General features: G+C 51.1%; 1 protein-coding gene across 1 annotated transcript in view; it reads right to left on the bottom strand.

Moving 5' to 3' along the window:
• Positions 1 to 2,867: 2,867 nt before the first annotated feature.
• The window catches only part of SPSB4 (splA/ryanodine receptor domain and SOCS box containing 4), an 83,555-nt gene continuing 65,715 nt past the window's right edge, over positions 2,868 to 20,707 (bottom strand). Inside the window, exon 3 of the mRNA XM_027091641.1 lies at positions 2,868 to 4,347. Coding sequence (XP_026947442.1) covers positions 4,220 to 4,347 — 128 coding nt within the window. The 3' untranslated portion in view covers positions 2,868 to 4,219. The remainder of the gene's footprint in view (positions 4,348 to 20,707) is intronic.

Raw genomic sequence — 20,707 nt, 5'->3', positions numbered from 1 at the left:
TGACTTTTCTGAGTTGAGCTCAATTTTATTAAACCACACACACACACACACACACACACACACACACTCTAAGTAGGACAACAAAACACATCTGCGGACTGGGATGGGACCCAGGCCCCCAGAACTAGAGGGAACAGCAGACCAACTCCTCGTGTTTTGGATTAAAAGTGGAGCTTTCCACTCCTTGTCGAGGACCTGAAGAGCAATGCCGCAGAGTCTCCTGTCCGTTTGCCGAGGCACAAATGTGCCTTCTGTTGCAGCCAGGTCCCGGGCAGCGGGCACAGCTGTCCTGGCACAGACCAGTCGCCACGTAACTGTGCTACTTGCCACCTGCTGCCCTTTTGGCTGTAACATCGTGAGGTGATGCAATCTGCTTCTTGGTGAAAGGCAGCCCCCTAAAGTAGCCAGCGGCACGGCATGAGTGATGGGGAGAAAGCCAGGGAAAGAGGGGCGGCTTTGATCCGGAAGGTGGGAATGTGACATTGGGGTAGAGTGTGAACGGGGGGACTCAGCAGGGCTCAGATCTGTGGGGAACCGAGCTCACCATATGCTCTTCTGCAGACCATTAAAAAGCGATTAGCAGGACTGTTTCAGCTGGTGCCGGTGTCAGCAACCTCAGAGAACATGCCGGGGATGGGAGGGGCTGGAGCTGGGTGACGATGGGCACTGGCCCTGGAGGGTCATGAGGCGTCCAGGATGCCCACCAGGGAAAGGCCATCAGTGTGTGTGTGTGTGTGTGTGTGTGTGTGTGTGTGTGTGTGTGTACTGATACACAAGGAACCCTGGACATGCGTTGCACACACACAGGCAAACTGAACAGGAGCCTGGGCAGAGTGCAGCGCAGGGCTTCTGACCTCAGCTCAGCTCATCGGGGCACAGAGCTCCCCGATTTGAGCAGGATGGGGCAGCCGGAAGTTCCCCCTACTGAGAGAGCCCCCCACCACTGCCTCTCACGTGTTTCGCTCCCTCTTGTTTTTTCAGAACTCGGTATCTCCCCAGAGGCCTTCCTTGATCACCCTCAGTAATGGGGTCCCTCTGCTCCCTGCTCTTAGCCCCTGGCCCAGCTTATCTCTTCCCTCTGACGTCATCTCACAGTTGCATGTTTTTTTTTTTTTTTGCGGTACGCGGGCCTCTCACTGTTGTGGCCTCTCCCGTTGCAGAGCACAGGCTCCGGACGCGCAGGCTCAGCAGCCGTGGCTCACGGGCCCAGCCGCTCCGTGTCATGTGGGATCTTCCCGGACCGGGGCACGACCCCGCGTCCCCTGCATCGGCAGGCGGACTCTCAACCACTGCGCCACCAGGGAAGCCCCTCACAGTTGCTTTTCTTCTGCGTCATCGTCTCCCCCTCAGAACGTGAGCTCCAGAAGGGCAGGGCCACATCTCCCTCTTGTCCCCAGGCAGCGCTGGGTGCATGTAAATGCCCAACAATACCCGTGGAATGGCCAGGGAGTCAGAGGCGTGGTGTCGCGGAGGATCCAGCAGGAATTCCTCTCTGCCCCCAGGATTTTCCTTGCAGGTTTCATGGGCACCCCAGCTATAAAGGGGGTATCTTCTCATTCCCCGCCGCCGCCAGGCCTTCTCTGAGTCCATGTGTGTGGCCCCAGGGCTGTGCGGGAATAATGGGCACAGGTCCTACTGTCCCAAGGCTCACAGCCTACTGAGCAGATGAGGCCACAGGGCAGAGAGGGGCTCCATTCCAAGTGTTTGGGTGAGGGTCCTGGGTGCCAGGAGAGGTGTCATCGGCCCAGGGGGCATGGAGCTGGCTCTGAGAGCGGGCAGAGTTTGGTGGGTGGTGAGGGAGGGCTTCCTGGAGGAGGGTGGAGTGAGGACCAGGAGGGCATGCTGGGGGCAGGCAATGGCATAAGCAAGGCGGATGAAGCCGAGCTGGAAAGCTGGCGCTGAAACTGGGACCCTATGAGTCGGGAGAGGGAGGGTCCCCATCCACTGGCCACCTGGTCCAGCCCCTACACCGTGTGGAGGAGGAGGTGACTTACCCAAGGTCACAGCATATAGAAAGCTGGGACTCAGACCCAGGCCTCCTGACCCTGAAGCCTGAGTCCGCGCCTATGCAGGAAGCTGCCCTTCTACAGCCCAAACCTGCCTAGGCTGAGCCCAGTCAGAGGTCAGAGTGGTGGTGGAGGACACAGCTCCTGGGGGCAGGTGCAGCACGTCTGGTTCTTTTGGTCTGTTCTCACCAAGGTTGTCTTCCCTTAAAAAGCGGGTGTGAAGAGTGCTTCTTCCTCCAGGAAGCCCCCCTTCAGGCCCTACCTTGCCCAACCCCTTCGTGAGCTCCCTCTCACTTTATTAGGCTGTGCTGTAAACGTCTCCGCTGGGGGTGGGATAGATCTGCTTGAGCTCTGGGTCCTCAGAGGTTGGCACAGTGCGTGTCGGTGGCCTGTACTACTGAGTGAGTACTGCACTAGTCCTGACCTAGACCCCAGCCTGAACTGGCTCCTGACCTCACACGCTCACCCTTCAGCAACTTGCACCGCTTCTTGGTGACACCATGCACTTCCAAAGTCGCATCCAGCCCCACATCTGGGTCACTTTGTTGGCCCTTAGGGTTTACCCTGCTTGACCCCCTGCCCCTACAGAGCCACCCTGTGGACATCGCGGCCCTGGCATCAATAATTTGGCCTGTTTTTCCACCATGGAAGCTAGCATTATATGGCCCCAGGCCCATTCTCTCCGCCGGGGCAGGCCTTTGTAAAATGACTAGAGTCTGGGATTACACGGGGACAACCGGACAGAAGAGACGGGAAGTGCCTGGGGAGGGATGCACAGTCCTGCCTTCTGAAGGTTTGGCAGCCAGGTTGATAGAAGACACCCTCCCAGTCCCTTCCCAAAGAGCACTAAACAAACTGAAGGACTGAATGACAAACTTTATTAGAAACGCTCTTCATTCGTCGAATTCACATTAAAGTGGCAGGGGGCAGTGCCGTCTGGGGCTCTGGTGTCCCGCTGCTGTGACAATTTCCAGTTAAAAATCAGTCTGGGCAGAGAGTGTTGGAAACGCAAGAGATGTCTGGTGGTGGCAGCGGCGGCAGCAGCATTGTTCCCGGGGGGGAGGACAGGCTGGGGCGGGTGGAGAAGATGCCTCACATCCACCCTTCCAGTTACAAAGCTGCCCCCATGGCCCCAAGCTGATAAATAAACAGCACGTCACACAGACACACACAGACACACAGACACACACACACACACACACACACGTGAAACAGAAACAAACTCGTACAAGTCTCCTCAAGTGAAAAAATAATTCGCTCAAATAAAGCTTTGTGGCAGTCAGGCTGTATCCTGAATGGACGGTTGCCTGGAGACCCTCAGCCCCCCAGGAAGGCTCCCCAGCCCGTGGACATCACCCCCCCGTGGGTGTCACAAGGCCTCCAATTCCCCCATTAGCACCTTTGGACTAAGTACTGCCCTCACCACACTCTTTTAAGAGGCATCGCTACTTAAAACAATAATAATAAAGGATACACTCGTTCCCTGGGGTGAATCTGTCAGACTCAGCTTCCCTGAATAGAGGTGCCCTGGGCATCCAGAGACTGGGGTCCGGGTGGGGAAGGACGGCGAGTGAGAGGGGAAGTGAACAACGTTCAGAGAGGTAAGCTGGGAGGTGTCTCAACACTGCTTCGTCCACCTGCCAATTCCGCAGCTGGGCATCCCTAGGTAACAGTCTCTCAAAGGGGCACAAAGTCCTAAAGTGTCATGACAATCCTGTTGCCCTGGGAAGGCTGGGGACCCAGAGGGGCACGGGCATCAAGCTGCTTTCACCATGCATTATTTAGAGGCAATGTTCTCCCGGAGCTGGCCAATTTTCCCCTGGCCCTGTCTGCAGCGGGGCACACAGCAGAAAGTGTCCTGCCCAAATGTTTTATTCATTCTCTTGAATAAGGAAACAGGCTCTCGGATCCATGCCGGTGGCTGCTTGGCTGCTGTGTCCTGCTCAGTGGGCAGGATCTCCACCCAGCGCAGGCTTCGGGCGCTTTCCGGCTTCCAAGGAGGTGTCTGACTTGGGAGGGCTGCTTCAAGGCAGCAGATACTGTTGGCAACAGACATTTCATTTTCAAAGTTGGGAAGATGTCCTGGCCTTTCAAAGAAGTGAATGTCCTGGGGAACCAGGGTGAAGAGGGAGACTTCTTCCTGATGTACAGTGTGACCGTGAAGCGACAGGCCTGGGTCTGTGGGTGCCCTCCGCTGCCCCTCCATCCCCGGCTCACTGGTACTGCAGATAGTTTTTGAGAGATTGAGGCAGGGGCAGGGAGCCGATGTCCTGTAGGCGCTGGCGGCCCAGGGCCAGGCGGATGCATCTCCGGCACAGGTCCATCAACGGCAGGGGCTCGGCTACAACGAGAGGGAAGAGAGTTAAGTCTCACCAGAGCTGTCCCTACACCTCTCACCCTACCCCACCCCCTGCTCACCCCCTGCCCGCCTGCTCCTGAGCTGCCCTCAGGGCCCCAGTTCCTCAGAGAAGCCTTCTCTGGTTATAGTAGCTGAAGGCTTAGAGCAGTGTCTTCCACATTGTGGGATGCAACCCACCCGACTAAAGACACATGGAATCAATTCATTAGGTGGTGACCAGCGATTAAAGAAAAAAAACAGAAAGAAAAGGAAAGAAAAGAAAAGAAAGAAGAAACAGAGAGCAATGCCACAGCAAGGGGTGAATACTGCTCCACGAAAGCTCTGTCTCTGATGTAAGTGTTCAGTGTGTCTCCATGTAAAAATTACTTTTCACTGCAGGTCGTGATAAAATGCGAGACGCTGACCTAGGGTGGTCTGCAGGGGGCTTCCTCTTATTAACAGGTGAGGTGGCGGGGCTGTTTGAAATGCCCTTGAACACTCAAACTTCTCCTCTAGCCTCTTTTGATGGTGAGTGGAGGAATGCATTTTCTTCAAATGTCCAGTTCTAGAAAAAATTCATGAATTAGAATTCATAAGCCATGGAACCTCTGGACATAGGACCGAGGTTTAGTTAGGTTTATTGCAGACATACTTATGAAGCTCTTATTCTCTTCCAGGCTCTCTAATTGGACCCCGGGGATACAGAGAGAACTAAGCCAAGGCCAATGGCAGCCCTGGGTGTGAAGGAAGGCTCGAGGTCTGGAAGTTTAAATATGTGAATAATTGTAGCAGAGTGTAATATATGCAATAATTCTTAAATGCACAAGGACAGAAACTGAGCAGTTTCTATATGGAAGAGTCGTTTGAAAGCTTCCAAGAGAGGATACTGGAAAGGGGTTTTGAAGGGTGAATAGGAGTTTTATGTGATGTGAGGTTGGGGAGGCTGTTCTAGGCAGAGAGAACAGGTAAAAGCATGGAGGCATAAGACAGGACAGGCTGGGAGGTCTGGAGGGAGAGGAATGGTGCTGATCAGCTGGGTCTGGAATGAAGAGGGTGGTGGTCACATGCTGTTTCATGTGGCTTCTGCAGCCCTAGTTTCCCCCAACCCACAGGAACATGCTAGAGGCCTGATGCTGCATCTTAGCACTTGTTTTTTTGTCAACAGAACAAGTGATGTTTTAAAAGCATTCTATAACGTGCTAAGGTACAATAAAACTGTAAGTGGTAAACACTAACACAAGAGTTGTGAGAGGAATAATATCACAAGGGAATGGAAGGAATGGGAAGGTTGTTGAGAGTGTGTTTTATAGGAATTTTCATTTACTGGAAATGCAGAGTTAATGAGGAGAGTCATTAAAATCAAACCCAGACTTGGCTGGTGCGTGGGAAGCCATGCACAAGAGCGTACCCAGCCCTCCTTCACGTGGGGCGAGGCTGCATATCCTCGTGGAGTGTTGGTGGTTTTAAACACTCCCACCTCCGTATCTTCTTTTGATCCTCATACAAACCCTTGAAGTTAGCTAGGGAGGCCTGGGCACCCCCTCTTTCCCAGGCCTAGAAAGCAGATTACTCACCCCGAGTCTTGCGGTCACATGGTCACCATGCCTAGACCAACACCTGACACCCCCCTCGAGGTGTCCCCATCTCTCCCCTAGCAATGCCCCTGCACCCAGCTCTTCTCTTACTGTCTCCCACTGGGTTCTCATCCAAGCTTTGCACAGTCCCCCAGATTATGCCTCTGTGAACCCCTTTCCCTGCCTCCCCACCCGAATCTTCCCATCCTTAACATCTTGACCTGCCCACCGCAAGTTCCCATGATCTCCTTTTAGCTCCTATAGCACCAATGCTTGCCACCTGTGCCACTGGACGTTGGGGAGAAAAAAACCTTTAAAAGCCTTATTTAATGACCAATTGCTACTTATTTACCAGGCAACATGAGAGATGAAATATAATTGTAGCTACTGTTTATTGAAGGCATATTATGTGGCCAGGTGCTGTGCTAAGCTCTTTATCTGTACCAACTCACGTGAATGTATGTATCAAACTCATATCACAGTTACCTCTTAGGGGTGGATGGACCTAGAGTCTGTCATACAGCGTGAAGTAAGTCAGAAAGAGAAAAACAAGTACCGTATGCTAATGCATATATATGGAATCTAAAAGAACGGTACTGATGAACCTAGTGGCAGGGCAGGAATAAAGATGCAGACGTAGAGAACGGACTTGAGGACACGGCTGGGGAGGGCAAGGGAAGCTGGGACAAAGTGAAAGATTAACGTTGACATATATATACTACCAAATGTAAAACAGATAGCTAGTGGGAACCTGCTGCATAGCACAGGGAGATCAGCTCGATGCCTTGTGACGATCTAGAGGGGTGGGATAGGGAGGGTAGGAGGGAGATGCAAGAGGGAGGAGATATGGGAATATATGTTTATGTATAGCTGATTCACTTTGTTATACAGCAGAAACTAACACACCATTTTAAAGCAATTATACTCCAATAAAGATGTAAAAAATATAAAAATAAAAAGGTAATACAGTAAAAAAAAATTACCTCTTAGGGTAGGAACTATTATTATTATCCCCATTTTAAGAAGGAAGAAACAGAAACACAGAGTGGGTAAGTCACTTGCCCAAGGACACACAGCTGGTAAATGGCAAAGCTGGGAGTTAGACCCAGGCAGCTGGAAACTGGAAACTGTCTTATATTTAACCACATTTATTGAGCATCTGTTCTGTCCCTTTGCTACGTTAGGTTTACAGTTAAGTCCCCTACATATGAACAAGTTCTGTTCCGAGAGTGTGTTCATAAGTCCAATTTGATTGTAAGTCCAACAAAGTTAGCCTAGGTACCCAACTAGCACAATCAGCTATATAGTACTGTACTGTAATAGGTTTATAATACTTTTCACACAAATAATACATAAAAAAGAAAAAATAAATAAGCAAACATTTTAAATCTTACAGTACAGTACCCTGAAAAGTACAGTAGTACAGTACAACAGCTGGCATACAGGGGCTGGCATCGAGTGAACAGGCAAGAAGAGTTACTGACTGGAGGAGGGAGAGGAGGAGGGAGATCGTAGAGCTGAAGGATTGTCAGCGATTGGAGACGGAGGGCGAGATGCAATTTCACTCACGCCTGACACTGATGGCACAGGCTCTGGTTCCTCGCCGGATTCAACTCTATCTACCCTCTTGAAAAAACGATCCAGTGATGTCTGGCTAGTAGCTCTTTTCCTCTCGTCATAGATGACACAGTAGCGCTGGATTGCATTCTGAATGGGTGCTGCAACCTCTGTGTACCTTTCTACATTCGGGTCCTGTGCCTCAGAGACTAACAGTGCCTCCTGAAATAAAGAAAATCCCCTGCCATTTTCTGCATGGTGAATCTCTTTGGTTCTTCAGTTACTTCTTCTTCCTCTTGTCTCTCTTAGTCCTTTCTCTGGGACGAAGAGAATTCAAGAAATTCCCGGGCAGCTACCATATCTGCACTCACTGCCTTGCCGCTTACTTTTACCTTGTGAAGGCTGTCTCTAGCCTTGAACCGATAAAACCAGCCAAGGCTGACATTACAAGATGCACCCTCTGATTCTTCGCCGCGTTTCTTCTTCAAGTCTTCATAAAAGCTTTTAGCTTTCTCCTGAATCAGCATTAAGCTGAGCGGGACTCAACTCTGATGCTGCTGCTGCATCTGCACGCTGAGAAGTTTTTCATCTCCTCCATCACTTTCCCACACTTCTTCAATATCACTGTCGACATCATCAGCACAGCGGACCTCACATGCTCCATGATCTTGTACTCGTTCTTTAGAATCGTGCCGATGGTTGAACAATTCATGTTATAAGAACGAGCGACGTCTAACCATCTTTTTGCCTCGCTCCACTCTCTCAGTTATTTTCACCTTTTGTTTCCATCGTTATCACTTGGCGCTTCTTAGCAGTACCAGCTACATCACCACTGCCTTTACGCTTGCTTCCGGACATCCTGGGCTTGAAATAAAGATACTGTACTCTATACGGTACTGTACACAAAAGCACAACCACTTGTAGAGGATGCACGCACGTGACAATGTACGCCAGACACGTGGACTAACTTACGTGACTGGACATGCGAATGAATGTTCGCATCTTTGAAAGTTTGCAACTTGAAGGTTCGTATGTAGGGGACATACTGTATCTCATTTAGAGATGCCTACTTCAGAGAAAAGGAAACTGAGGCTCAGAGGTGAAGGGGCTTGTCCAGAGTCACACAGCCCAAAAGCCTACAGGTGGAGCATCACGGTGCCTCCCTTAAACACCATGCAATAATGGAAGATCACTTTAAGGTATGAAGCGAAGGAGAGGGTCACCTGTCTCCCAGGCTCACACAGTCCATAGGCTCTTACTCTGGCTCCGACCGCTTTCCAGTTCACCGGTGCCCACCTCTCCTGCCGTGAGCTCTGCACCCACCTAAATGGGCCGTCCTGCCACCAAGATGCCTTTTCTGCTCTCCTGCCCACCCATTTCAACGTGGACCCGGTCAGCCACTTTCCCTTTCTTCACGGCCATCAGACCCCTCTCCTCTGGCACATCCCAGGGATCTTCAGAAATCTGGAGCCCCTGACTTCCAGCTCTGCCAACTGCAAGTCTGTGCCTCTGTGAAGGTACTCTGAGCGCTTGTTTCTTCACTTGTAAAATGGACCAACAATCTCCAGCCCGGGCCTGTCACAGGGGGATGGCCCAGAAACCATTTGTTAAATGAATGAATGGACTCACTTCTTTGGGGCGTGTCTTCTACAGCTGTTTCAAGCTATTGAAATAAATTGCTCTTACCTGACAAGGTTGCTGTCTTGAGTTCCCACTCTCCTGTAAACCCTCTGAGAACAGGGCAGGTCTTTTTTTTTTTTTTTTTTTGCGGTACCGGGCCTCTCCCTGTTGTGGCCTCTCCCGTTGTGGAGCACAGGCTCCAGACGCGCAGGCTCAGCGGCCATGGCTCACGGGCCCAGCCGCTCCGCGGCATGTGGGATCCTCCCGGACCGGGGCACGAACCCGTGTCCCCTGCATCGGCAGGCGGACTCTCCAGCACTGCGCCACCAGGGAAGCCCCAGGGCAGGTCTTAATTGACAGGAGGCTTGTGGTGAGGGTTAAACGAGTTAGAGAGTAGAAAGCACTTGGCACAGTGACCAGCACGTAGTAGGTGTCCGACATTCAGCACTTCTAGCTATCTTGTCCCCATCCAGGCATTTGTTTTGTCACCCTTTGTGAGGACGAGCTTGGGTAGGGCTGTTAATGAGGTGGGGTCTGCTAGGAGGCCAGCAGTTCCTTCTCTGAATGTCGGGAGATGGGCTCGCATTCTGCATCGGGAAAATTTTGAGCTGTTAACGTTTGAGAATCACTGCCAGGGCTTAAGAACTTCTGTAATCACTTTAAAGCTCTAGGAACATACTAGGTCCTCAATGTCCAAAATGCTAAGCCTGGTCAGCAAACTCAATTCCCTGTGTGTTCCCTGCCCAGTTAGGTGCTGAAGAGAAGGAAAGAGCTATGTTTCTATTCATTCCTCTGCAGTCACTGAAATCACTCCAGAGCCCAAACTCCAAAGGAAGTGAGGGAGCGGGGAGGGGCCGGAGTTCAGAGCACACCTTTAGCTCTAAATGTGAAATATAAACCATCTCTCCCGGGGCTTCCCTGGTGGCGCAGTGGTTGAGAATCCGCCTGCCAATGCAGGAGACACGGGTATGATCCCTGGTCTGGGAAGATCCCACATGCTGTGGTGCAACTACGCCCGTGTGCCACAACTACTGAGCCTGCACTCTAGAGCCCATGAGACACAACTACTGAGCCCACGTGCCACAACTACTGAAGCCCGCGTGCCTAGAGCCGGTGCAACAAGAGAAGCCACCGCCATGAGAAGCCCAGGCACCGCAACAAAGACCCAATGCAGCCAAAAATAAACAAATAAGTTAATAATTTAAAAAAAAAGACCTTGCAATTGTTTTAAAAAAAAAACCTCTCCTAATTTCTGAGGGAACTTTAACTGACGACTTCACAGTAATCCCAAAGTGCACAGAGAAAGTAACTTCCAGAGCTCCAAGGAAGCCCCGTGTGGCCTGGGCCATCCCCCAACTCCTCTTTCTAACTCCCTTTGGCTTTAGAACTGCCAAGTGTCAAGGTTTAGAAATGATCACCCAGGTGGGAAGAGAAACACAGCATCTTTCAGCCTGGAAGCCATTCTTAGAAATATTTTCCGACAAAGATAAACTTAAAAAGGAATGATTGTTGCAAAAGTGAATATCCAAATAACCAACAAATATATGAAAAAGTGCTCAATTTCAAGAACCATCAGAAAAATGCAAATTAACACCATAATGTGACTCTGCTATATGCCAACAAGAATGGCTAAAATGAAAATAAGACAGTAGCAAGTGCTGGTGAGGATGTGGAGCAACTGGAACTCTCATATGGCTTCGGGTGGGCGTGGAAACCGGCACAACCATTTTGGAAAACTGGGAGCATCTACTAAGACTGAACCTAGGGTGCACAGTCTCCCCCTGGTGTACACATGCTCACCAAAATGCACGTACACGGATGCTTAGAGAAGTGCTAAACTGGAAACAAGAATTCTACTCTCCGCCATCAGTGGAATGCACACACAAACTGTGTCTCTTCTGATAGTGGAATACTAATCAGCCGTGAGAATGAAGGAACCACAATTACATGCAAAAAAAAAAAAACATGGATGAATCACTCAAACATAATTTTGAGTGAAAGAAGTACATTTTGTGTAACCTCATCTGTATAGAGTTCAAGAGCAGGGTGGTGAAGTTAGGGTAGTGGTGACATTAGTGGGGAGCAGTGATTGGGGGGTGGGTATCGTTCTGCTCCTTGATTTGAGCTCTGGCAATACCAGTGTGGTCAGTTTGTAAAAATCATCAGGCTTAATCACCTGAGATTTGTACACTTTCAGCATATATGTTATACTTCAAAAACAAGTTTACATAAAAAAAAAATCAGTCACTGACTGAGTTAGGAGGGCCCTGTCTCCCTGGTGGGTGGGTGTGGATATGACACAAGCCAGGCACCTTCCCACCTGTCCCAACAGGCAAAGTGGGGGGAAGGGACTAGTTTGGAATCCCAGCTTCTGCTCCCAGGGAATTCCCTGGTGGTCCAGTGGTTAAGACTCTGTGCTTCCACTGCAGGGGGGCCGGGTTTGATTCCTGGTTGGGGAACTAAGATCCCGCATGCTGCGTGGCAAGGCCAAAAGAAAAAGGAATGCAGTAAACATTTATTAAAAGAAAACTATCCAGCTTCTGCTCCCACCACCAGTGGGCCAGACAGCGGGCTCACCTTCACAGAGCCATATTTTTCTCATCTGTAAAATGGGGGCATCAACACCTCCATCCATGTCTTGTGACAATGGTATGACACAACACGCTCCTTGTTCCAAAGGCGTTCTCTCTACAGTATGTCTTATTCCAGGCCATCAGCCCCAGAGGTACCTTTAAAAAACAGTAATACTTTACTTATTGTGGTCCTAAAAATGTCCCAGTACATCATCCTAATTGACAACAGTGCTCTGCTCTTGATGAAGACTTACTGGAGCTAGGGCTGGATGTCTTGTTCTGTGCTAAAAATATCACAAGGCAATCATTTCCAAAGTTCTCCAGGAAGCTGAATTTTCCATAGTTCTCCACCACTCACCCCCTACATGACCCTCAGTAAGCCACAGAACTGCCCAGGGACTCTGTTTTGCTGTCAATAAAATGGGAGTGTTAGCTCATCTGGTTTTGATGGTCTATGTCTATGATGAAACAGTGGAGAGCTAGGCACTTTGTGCCTTAAGCTTCTTCTCTGGGCCCCTTTAAGTCTCCTCTGCTGATGGTGAGGAGATGCCAAGACACGAGTCATCACCCTACCCCCATTCCTGCATTTATATTTTGGAAAAAAAAGATCAACATTTTTAAGGTCAAGAGGTGAAATTCTTTGGGAACAGTTTAGACAATGGTCAGCAGATAGGGGAAGCTTTCAGTGACAGCCCTGAAATCTGAACTTAAGTAGACATGGTTTTGGGGGGAAAAAAAGGAGAAGACATGCATGTGGGCAAGCACACACACTCTACGTGTCAGACACTGTGCTAATCACTTTCTGCAGACCATGGTTTTGGTGTCCAAAGACTCAGAGTATTGTCTGCACGTCTCTGGGCCTCCCCTCATGCTATTGCTTCAGCTAGAACATCCTCCCCTGTACTGCCTGTCAGAAGCCTGTCTCCTCTTTCAGGACCCAAATCAAGTGTCACCTCCTCCCCAATGACATGGCTCCCCCACCTTCTGGGTCTGCACCTGTCAAGTGTCAACCCACTTAGCTAACTACACAAATGGACAAATGTGTCATTACCTGCTCACTTCTAAAATACGCCATACCTCTACCAATTGGCCCTATCATGGCCAACAGAGACCTCAGCTCACATCTAGAAAGCCCCTGGAATCTGGAGGTTTCTGTTAGCAAGCTTTACTGTTTCCACAACAAAAAGGGTATGACTACAGCCGGGACAAAAGCAGCATCTTCAGATGAACTTGGTTCCAGCAAGCATCATGGGCACAGACGGAAGTGCCCAAGGGGCTGGCCTGTCCACCAGCTCCCCGACACAGTACTAGACAGCAAGGTATTCTCACCTAAAGACTCTGCGCTGCTCCCAGGCAAAGGGGAGCTACGTGGCTGTGGAGTGAACAGCAGCTGCATTTTTAGATGTGTTCAGTGGCTCTAAAAGAAGAGCCTCTACCCACCCAGCCTGAAAGTTACTTAAGGAGTTATTCCAGCAAAATGAAAAAGGAATCCAAGAAACAGGATGGCACAAGCTTCCAGGAAAAGGGGGGAGTAAATGGAACACAGAAGCAAAGGAAGGTAGAGTGAGTGATACGAAGGTCCACTAGATGGTGATGCTTGGAAGAGCCTCCTTCCAGTGGCCATCATGTCTCTAAAGTGCCACACCCACAAAGCTCCGTGCCTCCTGACCTCTGACCCCAGCCCTTGGCTTCCCCACCCTCAGAGCTCCCATTGTGCCCTCTGGCAGTGCCACTCCACACAGAAAACTGCAACCCAACTTCTTTTCTGAGAGCTCCCTCCACCTCCCGCCTTAACTGAACCCAACTTCCTCTCCCAGGACACCACTGCCCTTCAGCCTTCCCTGGGTGTTGTTGGTGTCTCAGGGCCAGGAGGTGGGCAGGACCCCTCGCTCCTTTGCCACATACAAAGCTCTGCAGCCTCCATCTGCTATGAGAAGTCCCAGCTCCTCCGTGGCTCACACCACTTGGCCGGGTCCTCTTCTGGTCCTTGTCAGGGCTCTGGCTTGGCCTCCCCGGTCCCTTCTCAACCCACGCCTGCCACCTCCCCGGTGACAGAATCCTCCACAGGCACGACCCTCTCATCACGCAGCCTCCTGGGGCTGGAGGCCACGCCCATTCACCCAGCTACCCACATCCTGGGCCACAGCACGGACTGCAGCATCGCTCCTAAATGCCCCTTCTAGGACCCCAGGGATGCTGAATCAGCCACCACCACTTTGACCATTACTTCCTGCTCTCTTTTGCTCAGCCCATCAGCATTGCCTTTCTTCACCTCCCTCCTCACCCAGCTGACCAGTTCGCTGTTCTCAGGGACAAAGCATACGGGGGCAAGGCAGGCAGGACGGTGGGGGGGGCTGGTGAGTAGCTGTGGGGATACCAGGTTGGGGGCTGGACAATGAATTGGGGACAAGAAGCCTCTGGCATTCAGATCATCTGTGTTCAGTGCCACTTCAGAGCTTCTTCTCCCCAACCCGGCCTCACCCTAGTACAAGGTCAAGGCCAGTCTGTTTCAGCAGCAGCTGGCAGCCCTGGGCTCTGGCCGGCCTCGGCCACCGTCTGGCAGAGCGGCCTCCCCAACCTCCTTGGGGCCTCAGCCTCTACCAGTGCGGCAAGTGGCTTGGCAAGGAGGCTGGGGGTCCTTTCTACCAGCTGACACTTGACAGAAGTCACGTTTAATCCTGGCAGTGGAAGGACTCTGACTGCACCCAATCAAATCAGGTTTCAACACACAAGAAAAAGTGAATGGCAAGGCCAGGGATGCCTGTGAAATACATGTTAGATCATGAGCCTTGGTAATCCAGGGCCGTGGCTCCCAAGCTGCTGGCACAAGCCCGGCAGGCTTCCTGGGGGAGGTGGTGCTGAGCCAGGTCCAGGGGGCTAGCTGGTTACAATCTGCTATTATATCAAAAGCAAGGCTGCCTGCTCAAAGGCTGCCCTCAGCTTTACCAGGTGAGGCTCATTTTAGCCACAGCATTGTCAAAAGAACGAGGGATCCGGTGACCTGAATGCCCTGTCCGAGGGCCTTCCATCCACCAGTGCTCTCTGCCCCGCTGGCCGAGATCTCGGCAGGGCTGGAGCTGCCTGTCCGCCCACCTTGCAGCCATGCCTGGCCCTGCTGAAGCCAGGGGGGTGTTACCTGTTGCCCTCTCCCAGCTCTGAGGCTGAATGAATGGCTCCAGGTGGGCACTGGGGACTCCCCTCCTGGGGTGGTTTGTGGCCTTGGCCCCTGTGGGGCCTTCTCAACCCCCAAGCAGATGCAGCCTGGAGGAACCTCTGTGTGCTTGGGTTGGGAAGGAGTGGGGAGAGGGAAGAGGGTCCCATCACCTGCCCAGCCTCTGAGAGCCTGGCTGGGGTGTAGGGAGCTGTGCTGGATAGGACTCCGAGCTCTGCCTCCACCCTAGTACAGGGCCAAGGCCAGTCTGTTTCAGCAGCAAACTTGAACCATGTAAGATGATGGGTGCATTCTGCGGATGGAAAAATCTAGGCACGAAGAACATCACTGTTTTGATTAAAGGCTTCTCAAGAAGGGTTTGGAGGGGTATCAGAGTTCTAATGTCATTCTGGGGACTCTGAGGATAAAGTCTTGTCTAACTTGTGACGCTCATCACATATGCGTGTATTCCTCAGACTTCTACTTACAAACGTGCTTTGCAGGTCCTGAGCAGACAGCCTGGCCCACAGAGGCTCACGGGGCTACAGACAGGACAGGGAGACTGAAAAAAGCACAGAGGGGTCTGTGCTTAAGAGAAGGAATTGTAGGGGGAGCTGAGGGAGCCAGGAAGAGGGGCACCTAACCCAGCCAGAGGGTGTCCAGGACGGCTTCCTGGAGGAGACTACAGCTAAGAGAAGTTTTAAAGGATGAATAAGAGTTATCTCTGCTGAGGGCTGAGAAGGATGTCTGTTGGCTCTGAAGGCGTATCTCTAAGATGCATTCAAAGAAATCTCTTTTGTGTAACATTGGGAAAAGTTCACAGTTTTCCCAGAAGACACTTTGAGGAAACAATAATCAATTGTTGGAGAAAATCTAGTCTGTCAAAAAAAAAAAAAAAAAGTCAGTGCAGACTGTGGGCTCCCACAGGCATGGACTGGCTCTTGTCCTCGCTGCCCAGCCCCGGGGCTCTGCTTTGGACATCGTGGGTGCTGGGCCAGTGGGAGGGTATCTGTGGGAGGGGAGACAGCTGCAGTGAGCCTTCACCTCTACAAAGCAAACTATGGCCCAGCTCTTCTGGTGCAGGGAATGAATGTTAAAAGTAGTCCTTTCCTACTGCCCTAAGTCAGCTAAAGAACCCTCCAGAAGGCTCCTGCAGGCTGACAGAATTAGCAACACACTGTGCCGGCTCCGCGGGTCTGCTGGAGGGATGCTCCTAACTCAGCTGAAAAACTTCCCAGAAAATCTGACTGTTTTCAATTTGGAGCCCGCTCCAGGGAGCTCCACAATGGCTGGACACCCTGGCCCTGGCCGAGGACAGCCTCAGTGGGGGAGGGCCTGGCTGGCGTGTACCCTGCACCATGGACCATCCCAACACCCCTAGAAGTTATCTCTGCTGCTGCAGCCATGGGAACAACCTTGTTGCCCCTACAGACACTGAAAGAAGCATGTCTAAGATAGGGAGACCAGGGAGGGGAGTAGCATCCTTCAGAGACAGTTGGTACTCATCCCGTCCAGGGTAAGGTTGGGGCCCTCAGGGATGGGACCCCCATTCCTCATGGTGTGTCCCCTTCTAAAGAAGAAAAATGAGCGTGGGGATAGCCAGCTGGAGAGCAGGACTTACTTAAAGCCATGGGAATGAACACAGTGTGGTATTGGGAAAGGAAGAGGCAAACTCGAAAGTTCGAGAACTAAACTAAGCAAGGCGTTATTTAGACACATACTATAGGTGTCTAAAAAGTCTGCAAGGAACAGGAAACACAGAATTCAGAGGAGTGGTTGCCTTGAGGAAGAGGGGATGGGGGCTGGCAAGGCTAGACCATGGAGGCACAGAAGCGCCCGGTTGTCAATTTTCGAGTCCTTGGGCTAGACGACGGATTCATGGTGGCATTAAATTAGTAAGAAATAAATATAGGAATCAGCAAAGCAGAATAAAAGAGGGCTATGCACGGGACCAATGATGACAGTGTATTACAACCAACGATTCTGTTTAATCCAATTCTGTGTATCAGTTAAAAACAAAAAAAGAGAAAGGGCAAAAGCGAATGAGAAGAGTCATGAGTTGGCCTTAATCTGGCTCAAATGAGAGCTTGGCTAGAAGATGAATTACAGTTAAATTCTAGTTAATGGGTAGTAACGCTCTTGTCTGTTGTGAACTTAGCATAGCCGCGGGGAAGGCGTCACTGGGAAGCAGAAGCACAGGCCTGGGGTGAGAAGGCATAGAGCCAGTTCTGGTCTCACAGGGCAGCTGCTTCCTCTGTAGCAGGGGGCCAAGCCCCGTCTCACCGGGAGCTGGGGCAGGACGAGACGGGGGCAGAGGACAGGTACCCAGCGTAGGCCCTGGCACACGTGGGCCATCGTCAAATGACAGCTATTTTGTTTTCAGAGCAGCTAGTCCTTTAGGACAAAGTGCAAAAAAAAAGAGGCAGCTGGTGTGGTGAGCTGAGGACCTGACGCCCTGTGTGGGATGCTGCATGTCGACAACCACAGATAATTCCCACCAGAGGTCTGAGTAGGCCAGGAACTGGGGTCCAACCCCAGCCCTGTGGGACCCTGATCCAGTCCTATCCCTCAGCCTCTTCTACTTTGGGGGATGTTCCTTCCAATCTTTCCCCAGAAGCAGAAGCACGAGGACACTCATGAGTGCTGGTAGATTTTCAAAGCCCGTTTTGGTGTTCTGGGCTCTTTGGCTGGCTTGCTGGCGATGATGATGATAATGATGTGAACAGTCATGGCAAGGACTTACCTAGCACTTCCTGTGTCGTGAGATGTTCTAAGCAGTTTATGTCTTACTGTACTTATACTTCACTATGACCCGATGAGGTATTACTATCATGAAAGCCCATTTATGGACTGAGGAAACCAAGGAAACCAAGAGTGACTCACCGAAAGCCACAGTTAAGTAGTGAAAAATGGGACTGGAATTCAGGCAGTGTGGTTTGGGGTGTATTCTGTTGCCAAACTCTCCTGGGAAGGTAGGGTGATAGTCCCTGCAAAGGAAATGCAGCCCTACTGATTCTGTCACTCAGTGACAGGTGCCCGCATGCCCCGGACCCCAACTCCACGTGGTAGTGCTAGATCACTGTCTGTGCACTAGAGGCCCCTGAATGGACTGGAGGGGGGCCCCTGACCCAACAAAGCCCAGCCCTGGCTGGCAGGTAAGCCATGAGGTGGCCTCGAGGAAGGACCCTGCCTATGGGGATAGTTACTAACGGGTTGTTCAATCCACCTGGTTCTGTCTGGGATTTGGCCTGAAGACCAAATCTTCAGGAGAGGAGAGGAGAAGGAAGCAGGTGCAGACCACGTGAAGGGGTCTTCTCCTCTGCAGGGCTGGAGACCACCAGAATCACCTATCCCTTCCTGGAGCAGCCCTGGGGCTGTGTTCCTTGCAACCACTAAGGCCAACTGGCACAGTTGACTCTTGTTTTCTAGCAAATCGCCAAGGTCAGGCCAACTTCCACTTGGGAAACGGCATCACTTTAGCCTCTTGCTAAACAGCACCGGCCCCAGGGGTTTAATATGAAGGCCTTCTAATGGATTTATTGTGTTTATTTGACCTTTCCCAGTGTGAGCCCAGAAACAGGCCCAGAGGAGGGTGGCAGAAGCTTGTTTTTCTTAAGCTAAGGAAAACTGATGAGTAAACTGAATTCTTGGTTGGAGTCTGCCGAGTTTTCTCACCCTGGCTCCCCGCCTCCCTTAGTTACAAGATCCAGTTAGACTCAGGAGGAACCCGTGTTTACGGGATAGCTCTGGAAGAGGAAAACTGTGTCTACTAAGAAGTGGTCAATGATGAGATCTGCAGATAAATATTTTCAGTGTGTCAAGAGCCCTGATAAAGGATAATCGTTAGTATTTTTAGCAATGACTGCTCTATTTCCACTTCTAGTCTCAAGGCAAATGATTTCTTGTTTTAAAATAACTTTTCAAACAGTTCATGATCAGTGCATGAATGAAACCACTTCTAGTATCACAAGTATGGTTGGGTTTTTGACCAGAGGCTGCAAACTCCAGTGCCTAGGGGCCAGGCAGGTACCCTAAGTGACCAGTGCAGAGCAGACGAAAGCAGCGGGCAGGGGGAGAGTGGTGGGGTCCACGGACGCCGGAGACACACGCCAGGGGTCATCACTCAGCTCTGGCCTCAGCTCCAAGCAGGAATGTGGGCCCCTGTTACCAGATTCCCTGCCCTTTCCACAAAAGCCAAGAATTCAGATTTTTTTATGTGACGTTTCTGAGTTACTTTAATTTGGCATGGCCAAACGAAATATTGACATTTCTAGGCCCAGACACAGCCCTGGGCTGACAGTGTCACCTCTACTCAGAGTGAAGCTTACCTACCACCTTGCTGGGAAGTCGGAACCAGCCCACCCCACACGGGGGGGCAGCCCATGCCCCATGAACTGCCAGAAGGTCTGATCCAACCACAGAGGCACAAACTCCAGGGGATCCACGAGTTTGCCCCCCGTCCTTCCACAGCCATAATATCCACAACTGCATGTGAAAACCAGAGCTTCACGAAAACCCATTTTCTCCCTTTGGTCTCCGCGTGGATCCCGAGAGTCCAGATTGAGCAAATGTCACTCGCCCGGTCACCAGACACACCCACTCCTTCCCCCCACCAGCTCTCCGTGAGTGTGCAGGGGTGAGGACACTGGAGGAGAGGGCACCGCAGAGCTCCCCACGGGGGGACGGTAGTGGCACAACCGCCTCTGCGGCAAATGCGGAGTTCGCCCGGGCGGGTGCTGTGTGAGCACTGCCCTTGGGCAGCTGCTCAGTCCTCACAGCGCCTCTGCGCAGGCCCCGTGTGCCCTCACCTTAGAGACAAGCAGGCTCGGGCACGGAGAGGGGCTTCCGAGAAATGGCACCGCCGTGGGCTCCAGAGTCTGTTCCTCACAAGACACCTCTCTCAACACCCAGAACTTTTCTGTATTTGGTGTAAGGTGCCTATAACATCTATCTTCCCATAAAATCAGGTATCTTCTTATTTCTTATTTTACTCTGGACAAGGGGTGGCGGATGGTAGAGGTTTATGGACAAAAACATATTAGCAGAGAAAAATGACAGACAAAAGCAACTTTTTTGATCGTGAGAGTTAAGAAAATGCAGAAAAATCCCTTAGTTCAGGATGTGGCAAAACCAGTTTCCTAAAGGAACGCAGCTTGAGAATCCCCTTGACCTTGGATAACAGTAATAATAACCGACTAATACCGTATTATATACTTGCAAGTTGCTGGAAGAGTAGATCTTAAATGTTCCCACCACAAATAAGAAATGGTGATTATGTGAGATGACAGAGGTGTCGGCTGACACTACGGTGGCAATCATTTTGTGATATATAAGTGTATCAGATCAACACGTTTTGTCCCTTAAACTTACACAAGGTTATATGTCAACTGTATCTCAATAAAGCTGCAGAAATAAAAGGCTTATTTCCCAATTGAAATAACGATACTAATAACCTAAGGCAAGTAGCAGCGGTCCTCTGCTGAACCCTGCCTCTGGGCCAAGACTGGCCCAGCCACAGGGGGCTTAGATGCGTCATCTCACCGGACCAACACAGTGAGTGTAGACACAGCACCAGACCCGTGTTATTCCGCAGTGAGGAACTCAAGCATCGAGCCTGGGCTGCTGGCACAATACTACATAGAGGGTGAGGGGCGGGCAGACCCAATGTGTATTCGCTATGTTTTTACCACCAGGAGTCCCATATTTCTTGAGGATCCGCTCTGTGCCAGGCCAGGTGCTGGGGAATCACAAAAGTCAGACACCCGCAATTTGAGAAGCACACAGCTTCCTGAGGGGCCTGGGAGGTGAAGGGTGCCTCCCCCCGTGCCATGCTCAGCGTGACTAAGTTCACCCCTCGGATATTCCTGCATGCACATGGTTGCCCTGTT

This window comes from Aethalodelphis obliquidens, unplaced genomic scaffold (assembly GCF_003676395.1).
Source record: "Aethalodelphis obliquidens isolate GAN/ISIS:26980383/991018 unplaced genomic scaffold, ASM367639v1 scaffold72, whole genome shotgun sequence".
Classification (NCBI taxonomy): domain Eukaryota; kingdom Metazoa; phylum Chordata; class Mammalia; order Artiodactyla; family Delphinidae; genus Aethalodelphis; species Aethalodelphis obliquidens.
Note: the sequence above shows the minus strand (reverse complement) of the source record. Positions and strands in the feature narration are given on the sequence as shown.